The 12552-nt window shown below is 44.0% G+C and overlaps 1 protein-coding gene across 4 annotated transcripts in view; it reads right to left on the bottom strand.

The window, feature by feature from the left end:
- ARHGEF7 (Rho guanine nucleotide exchange factor 7) overlaps nt 1–12552 on the bottom strand; it is a 191545-nt gene that overhangs the window by 156706 nt on the left and 22287 nt on the right. For 3 of the 4 annotated variants that reach the window (XM_077813588.1, XM_077813551.1, XM_077813559.1), the window contains exon 2: nt 7745–7831. In XM_077813588.1, coding sequence (XP_077669714.1) covers nt 7745–7831 — 87 coding nt within the window. Of the gene's footprint in view, nt 1–7744; nt 7832–7919; nt 7985–12552 lie in introns of those variants that run through there. The other variant, XM_077813578.1, reaches the window with a different exon arrangement.

The following is a 12552-nucleotide window of genomic DNA, read 5'->3' as shown; positions in this document are numbered from 1 at the left end:
TCATTCATATCATTTTTAAAATTCCCACAGTCCCGTGCATTGCTTTTCCATCTCTGCCATCTTTTGTAGAAGCAGGGACCCTGCAAAGCTCAGCGCAGTTCTCAAGACTGTTGCTAATACAGGACATACTATTATCCTGTATTTGTGAAATTTCAGTGAGTATTACTACAGCTTGTGGTAGGATAGGGAAAAGAGGTCTGATGACTATGGATGCTGATGGATACAGCAGATAAACATAGCAGGTTGCTACTGGGTTCACAGAGCGCTCCACGTGATGGACTGGCTCTTCTGGACCCAAGAAACAAGCACTGATTGGTGGGAATCACATCATGACGAATGCTTAGGATGACAAGCAGCGGCAGGAGAACTTTCGGATGCGAACCACCACATTCCTGGAACTATGCGCCAAAATCGCCCCAACTCTCCAGCCACCAGAACAAGAGCTGCGTTGACAACAGAGAAGCGAGCGGCAATTGCGTTCTGGAAGCTTGCAACACTGGATTGCTATTGGTCAGTGAGCAAATCAGTCTGCAGTTGGAAAATCCACAGTAGGGACTGTTGTCATTCGAGTGTGCCAGGCCATCAAGCATACACAGCCGCATCAGACTGCGATTCTCAGCAATATGCAGGAAACAGAAGATGGATTTGGAGCAATGGGGCTCCTGAACTGTCGTTGGGTGACAGATGGGATAAATGTCCCTATCCTGGCACAACCCCATTTTCCCAGGGAGTACATAAACTGAAAAGAGTACCCTTCCAGGGTTATGCAAGTGCTGCTGGATCACTGGGGGCGCTTACCATCATCAATGTATACCACATTACACTTAAGTTTTAGTTATATACTCAAATTGTGACCACATAAGGCAATAGATTAGGAAGTTAATTTAGGTTTGTACAAATGAAGACCAGAACTGCAATGTAATGCATATTGTGACAGGGTTAGGCCAGATGGCTACAGGAGAGTGATCCTATTGGATCCCACCCGCCCACTGCTAAAGGATCCCCCCACAGCCTAAGAGGGGGATGCACAGGACCTGGAAACCAACTGAACACAGGGGACAACTAATAAAACAACAGGGACAGGAGTGTGGTCAAAAGGTCAAACGAAGGAAACCAGACAGGGACACCGAGCAGAGAACCCTGGACAGACTACGGGAGAGTGATCGAAGGCAGATATATTAGCCCCAGGTTAAGTAGATCCCTTTTCCCTGGGTAAGGTAACAGGGAAGGTTTCAGAACAATCAGGAACTTTCTGGAAACAATTAAGGCAGACAGGCTGATTAGAACACCTGCAGCCAATCAAGAAGCTGCCAGAATCAATTAAGACAGGCAGGCTAATCAGGGCACCTGAGTTTAAAAAGGAGCTCACTTCAGTTTGTGGTGTGCATGCGAGGAGCTGGGAGCAAGAAGCTGAGAGTGAGATGGCATACTATGGGAAGATCAAGAAGTACAAGCATCATCAGACATCAGGAGGAAGGTCCTGTGATGAGAATAAAGAAGGTGTTGGGAGGAGGCCATGGGGAAGTAGCCCAGGGAGTTGTAGCTGTCACGCAGCTGTTACAGGAGCCATTGTAGACAGCTGCAATCCACAGGGCCATGGGCTGGAACCTGGAGTAGAGGGCGGGCCCGGGTTCCCCCCAAATCCTCCTAACTTCTGGTCAGACACAGGAGGAGTTGACCTGGACCGTGGGTTCCACCAGAGGTCTCTGGCCTGGTCCCCGATCCACTAGGTGGATCAGCAGAGACTGCGGGGATTGTTCTTCTTACTTTTCCCCATGCTGGCCAGTGATGAGGCTAACTGAGTGAACGGCAGATTTGAGCCACAAAAGTGGCCAAACTGAGGGCTTCCGTGAACCTCTGAGGTGAGCAAATCCACCAATAAGCGCAGGACCCACCAAGGCAGAGGAGGAACTTTGTCATAATATCCATACGTAGCCAAAGTGTCATTCTCTTGTTCCAAATCACTTTGGATTTTTTTCTCGTTGTCTGTCAGGTAGTTCTTAATGCCACAACCATACTGTTCATTGGCTAATGCTTTGGCTTCTCTTGCCAGTGTAGCACAGTACTTTCCAGTCTTCTTATTGCTTCTACTATCAACTGTGGAGACATAAGCCACCATTAACTGTCACTGGGTCATGATGCACATTACTCCAGCCATCTTGTATTAATCTAACTGCTTTTCCATGTAATTTGTTGCATGCTTCCACCTTTAAGCCATCAGTAACCGCATCTAACAGTTCACCTGCTACCTGCTTTCGACTGGGTGCTTTGTTGCCTGGGCTTTAGGCAACTGATCTATGCTTGAAAAGTTGGCTCACCTTCATAGACTTTAAGGTCAAAAGGGACCACTGTGGTCATCTAGTCTGACCTCCTGCACACTGAAGGCACAACGAACCTCACCCACCCACTCCTGGATCCTCAATAATGGAAAAGGGAATATTACAGCCATAAAAAAAATGCTGCAATTTTCGAACCTTTTGTTTCAGTTCAGTTTCCTCCTCGTTTTCTTTAGCTGACCGAGATCCAGCTCTCTTTTGATGTAGTTGGTAATGGCAATGCAGGTATTACCAGTACTTTCATTCGCAGAGACTGATTGTAATATTCACGTACATTTAGCTAAAGTCAGTGGTTCTCATGTCTTTGTTGTTCCACTGCATTTCGCAAAACATTTCCTCATACAGCCTTCCTGCTCACTTTTGCTTTGCACTTTCTGCACCTACGACTCTTTACCATCTTCATTAACGTTCTCAAAATTGGGTCAATTGGTTTTGCATCTTTGCTCATGTTGAAATATTCTGACTTGAGTCACTGTACTCACTGAGTTTGGTTGCAGTTACACTCCAGCTAGCCAAATCAAGAGACAGAGCACGGGACAATCATTCTGATCCAAGGCAAAAAGCACCCTGAGAGATGTCACTGGAAAATAATATTACATTATATTATGACTTGTGACCACCAGCTTCTGAAATCTGTCCTTTGATATCAGAGTTTTCATAGATTGCTAAGTAATATCAACTGAGTGAAGTCATTCAGCTCCCAGTGGGGTCGCCACATCCATGTTATTCCAGAATAGAATAATATTCCATGTTATTCCAGAATAGCTGCATGGTGGCTCCTTTGTGGACCTTTTGCAGGAAAAGTGCCAATAAGAAGGTCAGCCTAGAATTGATAAACATTAACCCTTTTCCTCCCAAATAAAACATGTTAACTAGCACTTTGGGAAACACCCTTAGAGAGGCGGTAAAGCAGCATACCAATAGCATTGTCAGTTGCATGGGAAGCAGAGATATATCTTATGGGAGATTCATATAATAATTTGTAGAAAGGTTCCTTTCAGATCTGTTAATAGAGAAATTGAAGTCTTCCTTTGGGGAATTGCTGCTTTGGTGGAATTTAGGTCCTCCATTCTGAACTGTGGCTTCTGGAGGAATGTGTTCCCCTGTCTTTGGAACACACGGACAATAAGAGGAGGATGGAATAGAATCTTACGCCTTCTTGATTCCTGGGATTCCTTGATTTACCCCAGTCTGAAGCAGTTATACTGCTGTCTTCATACTTCTGTGTTTCAACTGGTTGGAGGAAGAAGGGGATATCAATCGCCTGGGCTCTGTAGTTGCATTTAATTCTGAAGTGCAAACCTGGCTAGGTATATCTCTACCTATGATTTTTTTATTTATTTTTAAACATATTATTGATCCAACACTTCAAGACTTCTGGCCACTTACCCCATATTTGGGGAATCATATAGAGTCAACCTGCATGCTTGAAGGATGCAGATGGTTTTCCTGTAGTATCTCCTCTATCTCTGATGCCACTCAGTATATTAAGTTATCTATTTGGTTATCCCTCTTGCAAACCTTACCTGGATCAAGAGTAACAAGACTTGTAATAGGGTCTATATTTCCTTTTGAGCTACAAAAGCCTCCTTAGTTTTTATTTTAAAAGTTTATTTTTATTTAAAGGTTTCCATGGCAGCTTTCCCTAGTCACTGAAAAGTCTCCCTCCTGAAGAGCCTGGTTAGTGGTAACCAGTGCCTTCTTTGCTTGGGGATTGGTTTTCCATGGCCTTAGGCAGGGCTGATGTTGTGACACAAGAGTTATACTCATTGCTCTTACTGTAAATCCCCTCTCCCAAACAATCTCCCACAACAGCCACTGATAAGGAAACCTTTCTCAAAGAATGCTCCCAGACCAGAGATCTTCTGACCTAGAATGGCACTGTGGGCACTAAAGAGTCTGATTATGCATGTGTGGCTTTAGCCACGATGTGGAAGAAGCAAATGCATGGCTTTACTTGTTTATTGTTGTTTTAAATGCACACTTTCCATTTCTTTAACCAGACTTGAGAGTTGTATGAACTTTTTGGAAGTATAAATCAGGAAATATTTATTTGTGGGTGGACTCACTCCCCTTTTCCGCTTCCTCCCATGCTTCCCCTTTCAGGAGCTCATCTGGAGAAATATAAAGTCTGCACACTGGTTTCAAAATATGCCTTCGCAAAAGAAAAACTGATTCTGAGCTTTCTCCTCTGTGAGCTCTGGCTCCAAGTCCAAAAAACCTGCCCTTGCTCCCAGGAAGATTAATATGAAGGACCCTCTGCAATTTCTGGGCCCTTTCTTGTCTATTTTAGAATCTTTGCACTGTATTATGGGGAACTGGAAGAGAGTCCTGCACCTCTTGTTCTTTATTTTACTGGAAAAAACTTGGTGAGCAGAGTCTCATTAGCCTAGCAGGTGTGACATGGCTGACCTACGGCACAAGCAGGGTCCCATTCTAAATTCAGATTTAGAAATTCATTTTCTTTTAATTTCCTCCCAACCCCCTATGTTTTTTCTTCATGTGGCGTTTACAGATACGTTGCAAAATAATATGTCCAGAGCACAAAAAAATTAAAACTCCTGCTTGCTTTAAATAGATACAAAAGATGAGTGGGAAATTCACGACTGCACTCCATGAAAGGAAGAGAGTCCAGTGGTTAAGGAACAAACCTAGGATGTGGAAGACCTGGGTTCAATTCCCTCTTCCACCAACTTCCTGTGTTACCTTGAGCTAATCACTGAGCCTTTCTGTAATAGGCATTATGGGCACTGCCCTAATGAGATGTTCAGCTACTGGAAAAGGAGGACAATATTGAATACTTATTACTGTCCAAAAACCTAATACTTCACCTTGTACAACCCCTTCTGGCTGATAAACTTGAAGAGCTTCCATCTCTCTCCCTCTACCAGAGGGTTGAGAGGTGGGCAATAGAGCTCTAAACCTGTCTTTATTAATAACTTTTTCCAAGCTGAAACACAGAAATTAACATGATATTTGTAAGTTTCACTGATGCCTCCAGGGTTCTGAACAACAGCAGCAAAACTGACCAGGGGCTTGCTAATTTCATTCTGTTGCTGCTTGGCAAAGCTATGAGCAGCACCACAGACACTGCATAATGAAGACAGCACTGCATTGATTTACATTCAGAAGCTATTCTTTATAACCATATGGGATAAAAACTTTTTTCCTAAAGAAAGTTTAAATTATAGGTAACTACTGCAGGTCCACACAATTGCTAAGGCAAGCTTCTCAGTCACCAGGGCTAAGGAGATTTTTCAACCCATGGTGATGTCACATGAACACTAAATTTTTAACATTACTGAAGAAGTCAGAAAGCACCTTGGATTGGTTATATAGCAAACCCTACAAATGATGTGCAAACATCCTGATAATCCACAATGACAAGAAAGGAAATATAGAAAATGCCCATGATAATTTAATAAGGTTTCAGATAAAATACTTTTTAAAATGTTAGACAGTGGTTCCTTAAGAGTTTATTACATTATACATATAAAAAAAAATCTCACTGGACTTTTACTGAATAAAATCTTATATGACAAAGTTATCATCTAAAAGCAGTTTTTGTAAACAAAATTAATACAACTTGAATAGAAACATTGAAACACTACACGCAGGATCTTTTCACCTGCCAAAATAAACTTTATATCTACAAGTCAATGAAGCAATAACCAATTCACATCAAGACACTGAACGGAATTTCAGCAACTTTCTGCAAATATCCCTCCCATTCTCTTTTATAGGTAATGAAATAGGATGCTCCCACACTCCTCAATACTTCTTGTCTTGTTTTTTCCTCAGAAGTTAGTGTTCCCTTTGTCTATCCAAGATCACAGTTTAAACAACGTGAAACGTCACCAAAGGAAATTCTCCTGCTTTAGGAAAGGCACCACAGGGCCTACTCTGAGCCTCTAAATACTGTTTAGAGTCAGATACAATATGATTTTAACTGCTTCTGTAAACTGGCTATGAGCACTCACTTCTAATAAACTCTTACATTTAAAAATTGTGTACTTACACAGTGTTTTTAATCGCATAGGAGCCTATGCATTATACACATTTAAAATGAATCATGAACTATAGGGTCCTACCCAATTCATGGTCCATTTTGGTCAATTTCACAGTCATAGCATTTTAAAAATCGTAAATTTCATAATGTCAGCTATTTAAATCTGAAATTTCAGGGTGTTGTAATTGTAGGGGTCCTGACCCAAAAAGGAAATGGGGGGGGGTCACAAGGTTATTGTAGGGAGGTTGCAGTACTGCTACCCTTACTTCTGCACTGCTGCTGGCAGCCGCGCTACCTTCAGAGCTGGGCAGCTGGAGAGCGGTGGCTGCTGGCCGCTGGCCGGGAGCCCAGCTCTGAGGACTCAGCTCTGCAGGCAGCAGCACAGAAGTAAGGATGGCATGGTATAGTATTGCCACCCTTAGCTTTGCACTGCTGCCTGCAGAACTGGACCCCCAATTCGAGAAACTCTGGTCTCCCCCATGAAATCTGTATAATATAGGGTAAAAGCACACAAAAGACCAGATTTCACAGGGGGAGACCAGATTTCATGGTCTGTGATGTGTTTTTCATGGCCGTGAATTTGGTAGGACCCTAACTATACACAAAGTTTACCCTATCCACCACTGAAGTGCAGCAACCTTTGTGATGGAATGAATACCACAGCAGAGCACTCAGCTACAATAAATACCTGAGAACAGGAGCAGATCGGGAATTTAAGCAACTCAGTTGGGAGAGTAAATTTACGTAGGAAAAACAAAACCTGTCAGATCAGAATCTGGCCAGTGGGATCTTGAATGACCACATGAAATCAGAGACTTGAGGTAACGTCTCACCCAAAAACCCTTCAAAGTGCCCTCCAGCATCACGCTGGGTTATTTGTTCAGCATGGACTCAAGAGAAGACAGCAGCACCACCACATTCGTCATCTTTTACAGATCAGTTTTACCTTCAGAGGCTACCAACAGCCCCCACTTCCCCTTACACAAACAGCAACCCTTTTCAGATCACTGTTCAATGGCTCCCCCGCCTCCTGCGGCCACAGGGCAGCTCCGAGGACCCCAGCAGTAGCTCTAGGAAACCCCCCAGGGCCAGAAAATGCCAACATAAATCACTTCAGGCATAGGTGCTGGAACTAGGGGTGCAGGGGGTGCTACCACACCCCCTGGCTTGACGTGGTTTCCCTCAGATCCAGGGTTTACAGTTTGGTTCAATGGCTCTCAGCACCCCCACTATACAAATTGCTCCAGCCCCCCTGGAGGCAGGAAAGTTAACCCCAAGAAGGGAAAGGGAACACCCTCTGCAACTTGCCCAGAGGACTCAAGGGGCCCCAGGGAAACCACAAAAGACTGCGTGCCCAGCCCGGCCCCAGACCCCCCTGCCCTGCCCTGCCCAGACTCACCTCCAGGCGGAGGGAGGCGCCGCAGCCGCGCAGGAACTCGCGAATGTTGCTCAGACACTCGCTCTCGGTCCGGGGCTCCGGGTAAACCTGCAAGAGAAGAGGCGCTGGGTGAGCGGGCTGCGCTGGGAGCGCGGGGGACCCCGCGGCCCGCCCCGGCTGATCCTGTCCCACTCACCCCCCTGCTCCCTCCGCAGGCGGCGGCGGCTGCTCTGGGGCCGTGGAGGGGCTTTGACCCGGGAAGTAAACACGGAGCCAGGAAATCACGTGCGGGCCGGGGAGGGGCCCAGGAAAGTGCCGGGCCGGGCCCCTGCTCCCTCCCCGCATCGCTGTGCAGCGCCGGGTGCTGCTGTCCCGAAGCCAGAGTCCGGGGTCAGCCCGGAGCGAGGCCGGGGCAGCCGCCCCGGGGCTTCTCCTCGCAGCCCTGCAGGGACGGGCCGGGGGCACGGCTGCGCTCCCAGCCCCCGGCCTGCGGCGCTGGGCGGACTTCGGAGCCGAGGGTGCAGCACACACAGTGTGAATCAGGGACGGAGGCAATCTCGCTGCCGTGGCTGCCTTTACCTAATGGACAAACTCCGCGTGCAGCGCCGTCAGTGACTAACCCAGCCGCCACCTGGGAGCCAGCCAATGCCCAGCACCCCTGCCCGGGGGATGGGAGATAACATGCCTCAAACAGACACATCTAACAGCAGCATTTGCTCCCTTTGTTCAAAAAACGGTGACTTTCCCTGAGCCCCGTGGAAAGGAAGTCCTGCCTTGGAAATGATGCTCGGTGCAACACAACTTCCTGTTGTACAGCATCTTTCAAACACACTGAATCTGCAAAGAGAGGGGTTTAGAACCAGAACCTAAAATGAATGCAGCCCGGCTGTTCGGCACTTCACTCAGAATTATCACTTCTGTAGTATTACAGTCATGCCCAGGTAGGACCCAGAGGTCCACTGTATTGGAGTGCTGTACTAACATATAGTGTAAGGGAGGGTACTTGCCTCCAAAGAGTTTTCAACTAAAGGCCCACTAGTCCTGTAGTCTGATCCAAACAGGCAAGCCACTGTTCCTGTGCAAAGGCCCATTAAGTTGAATGGAAGTCCCACTGAAATCAAAGGAGTCCATACAAGTGTAGGAGTCTGGCCACTTGTATTAGATTGCAGGATTAGTGCCTAAATTTAGACACAAGTGGATGTAACAAAGCAAGTGAAGACAAGGGTAACAGTGATATAAATGTGTGACAACACAGAGTAGATTTGCATGATCTTTATCGTTTTCAGTAACGGACGATAAAAAATGCAGAGTATACAATAAAAGAAAAGTAAAGAGATAATAGTGACCGCATAAAAAATTCATTGTACCATTAAAAGTCTTTACCTGAAAGTAAAAAAGACCATATTTTAAATCATGTCTGCTACAATGTCCAATCCTGCAAGATGCTAAGCACCACCATCTCCCACCAAAGTCAATGAAAGTTGAACTCAAGGGGAGAGGAGAGTGATCAACACCTCTCGAGAGGTGCTCAGTACCTTGTAGGAGCAAGTCCTTAATTTCTGAAGACCAAGACCTGGAAATCCCAATCCCTTCGTTGGCTCAGAACCAAACCAATATCCAAAATTCTGACATTTAAAAAAAATGAAATACTTTTCATAATTCAAACATCAATTAAGAATGCAATCTAATTTCAGGGAACATAGTGGGTATCACACTATGGGATGTAGTCTGTTCTTTGTTGTGCATGCAGTGTTCCCTTTGACTCCAATTTGCACTTCAAAATCAATCCATATGTGAGAGGAGAATGTGGCCGTATGCCTTAAAATCATGAGTGGAAATCCCAAGAAAAACTTTATAGGAAAGCTTCATATCTGCTTTACTAGTTATCAAAAAGCTAACACCAGACAGTGGAATTTAACAGTGATTATTAACTAACTTTCTTTGCTCATAGTCTACCAGAGAGCTGTGATTTCTTAATAGTCCATTGCAAAGAAGGAAGCTTGCCAAGGGGAAAGACTTGACTGAAATAAAGATTTTTTTTAAAACGGAAGTGTCTGTGCTCCACAGCCAATTAGTGGTAGCTTAGGCACAGTCCTGCAAATGCTTAAGCACAAGCATACCTCCACACATGTAAGCAGTCCCATTAGCTTCAATAGGACAACTCACATGAGTAAAGTTCTGCATGTGCGTAAATGTTCGCAGTACCAGGACCTAACTTCACAAATAATTCTTCTGATTTCAATGGAAAAATGTACCAAGTAAGATACTGCTCAGCTTGAGTAAGGATGGGCAGAATTGGGCCCTGAATACATATCTCTATTTGGGAGGGAAAACATTGTATGGAATTGCAACATAAATGGGAGTTGAGGGGGCTCAGCACCATACAAGAATTGCCCATTAGATTATAAACGACTTTAGGCAGTGACTTTTTAAAAAAAAATTAAGTCATCTGTGTATGTCATGCATGCTTATGGCACTAGAGACACAAGTATAATTCTTCCATTATACAGTACTTGAGGTTTCCCTTGGAATATTTAACTCCTGAAATGTTGACATCAAGTTCTTTTGGGAAGGGACTGTGCCTTCCCATATGTTTGTACAGTGCCAAAGACATTTTGGGCTCTATGCTAATTTAAATAAAAGTCAATAAAATGGATGACTTGCTTGAATCAGGAAAATTTGAATTATTAGAAATACTTAGTCACAATCAGCTTCCAGATTTAAAGTTTAGATTGTAGCGAAGTCAGCGTCCAATTGGGGAACGACCATAAAAAATAACCGATGCCAACACCTTTAGATCCGGAGCCAAGTGACAGGCCAATTTAAGGTTTAAACCACGCGTTAAATCTTTAAGGAATTCTACATCTAAACTTCAGCACTCTAAGATCTAAGCCCTTGAAGATTTTTAAAATATAGGGTCTGTAAAAACTTAATGAAGGTGCTTAAACTATTGTTTTGGCTGATACTCTATTAGACATGATTGCAGGCTTAATGTTTCTACTTTCATGTTTGCTTATCTTTCAGCAATCAAGGTTTTAGTGTTTCTGTATTACATTCACTGAGTATATTCTATATCTATTGAAAATCAAAAATATAATTTAAAAACAAGAACATTTTCATAATAGACTACACCACACTGATCAGGAACCCCAGCAAGTAATTCTTTGGAAAAGGAAACAACGGTAGAAGAAAATGCCTGAAAAGGTTCATTAAGTTAATCCCTCTTGCATTAGTGGACTGTTTATTATATCTGTCATAAATATAAAGGGAAGGGTAAACCCCTTTGAAATCCCTCCTGGCCAAGGGAAAGTTCCTCTCACCTGTAAAGGGTTAAGAAGCTAAAGGTAACCTCGCTGGCACCTGACCAAAATGACCAATGAGGAGACAAGATACTTTCAAAAGCTGGGAGGAGGGAGAGAAACAAAGGGTCTGTGGGTCTGTCTATATTCTGTCTTGGCAGGGGATAGACCAGGAATGGAGTCTTAGAACTTTTAGTAAATAATCTAGCTAGGTACGTGTTAGATTATGATTTCTTTAAATGGCTGAGAAAAGAACTGTGCTGAATAGAATAACTATTTCTGTCTGTGTATCTTTTTTGTAACTTAAGGTTTTGCCTAGAGGGGTTCTCTATGTTTTGAATCTAATTACCCTGTAAGGTATCTACCATCCTGATTTTATAGGGGGGATTTCTTTATTTCTATTTACTTCTATTTTATTAAAAGTCTTCTTGTAAGAAAACTGAATGCTTTTTCATTGTTCTCAGATCCAAGGGTTTGGGTCTGTGGTCACCTATGCAAATTGGTGAGGCTTTTTATCCAACATTTCCCAGGAAAGGGGGGGTGCAAGTGTTGGGAGGATTGTTCATTGTTCTTAAGATCCAAGGGTCTGGGTCTGTAGTCACCTAGGCAAATTGGTGAGGCTTTTTACCAAACCTTGTCCAGGAAGTGGGGTGCAAGGTTTTGGGAAGTATTTTGGGGGGAAAGACGCGTCCAAACAGCTCTTCCCCAGTAACCAGTATTAGTTTGGTGGTGGTAGCGGCCAATCCAAGGACAAAGGGTGGAATATTTTGTACCTTGGGGAAGTTTTGACCTAAGCTGGTAAAGATAAGCTTAGGAGGTTTTTCATGCAGGTCCCCACATCTGTACCCTAGAGTTCAGAGTGGGGGAGGAACCTTGACAATATCTCCTAATTGTTTTGCCTAATTTACTTTTGGACAACTCTAATGACAGTGCCTCAAACTCCCTCAGCAAATTATTCCATCACCCAATGGTTAGACTATGTTTCCTAAAGTCTACCTTTTCCTTTTCTCTCCTATGTCTATGCTCTGTATTGTGCAATCTTAAATATTTTCTTCTCCATGTTATCTTTCAGGTATTTATAGATTGATCATATTCCCCCTGGGTCTTTTCTCTAAAACGTATACATATTAAATTTCCTTAATCTCTCTTCATAGTTTGTAACTTCTAATCCCTTTATCGAGGGTAACCATATCTTCCATTTTGGCTGGGACAGTCCCTTTTTTAAACCTGGTCCTGGCCATCCTGACTTTTTTTTTTTTTTTTTTTTTGGCAAAAGTGGGTATTTGTCCAGTTTGCTGTTGGCAAGTGGCTTGGGCCAGCCCTGCATGGGGCTCTGGCAAGCAGCTGAGGCCGGCCCTGCATGGGGGAAGGGAGGCTTGGACAAGTGGCTAGGGATAACCCTGTGCAGCAGGAGGGGAGGCTTGGCCTAACCCCACACATTATTCCATTTTCCCTTTGGGAAATATGGTCACCCTACCTTTATCATTTCTTTCATCCTCCTCTAGATGGTCTCCATTTTATCAAGATCTC

The sequence above is a fragment of the Eretmochelys imbricata genome, chromosome 1, assembly GCF_965152235.1.
Source record: "Eretmochelys imbricata isolate rEreImb1 chromosome 1, rEreImb1.hap1, whole genome shotgun sequence".
NCBI classification, from domain to species: domain Eukaryota; kingdom Metazoa; phylum Chordata; order Testudines; family Cheloniidae; genus Eretmochelys; species Eretmochelys imbricata.
The sequence above is the reverse complement of the archived record's forward strand: the minus strand, read 5'-3'. Positions and strand labels throughout refer to the sequence as shown.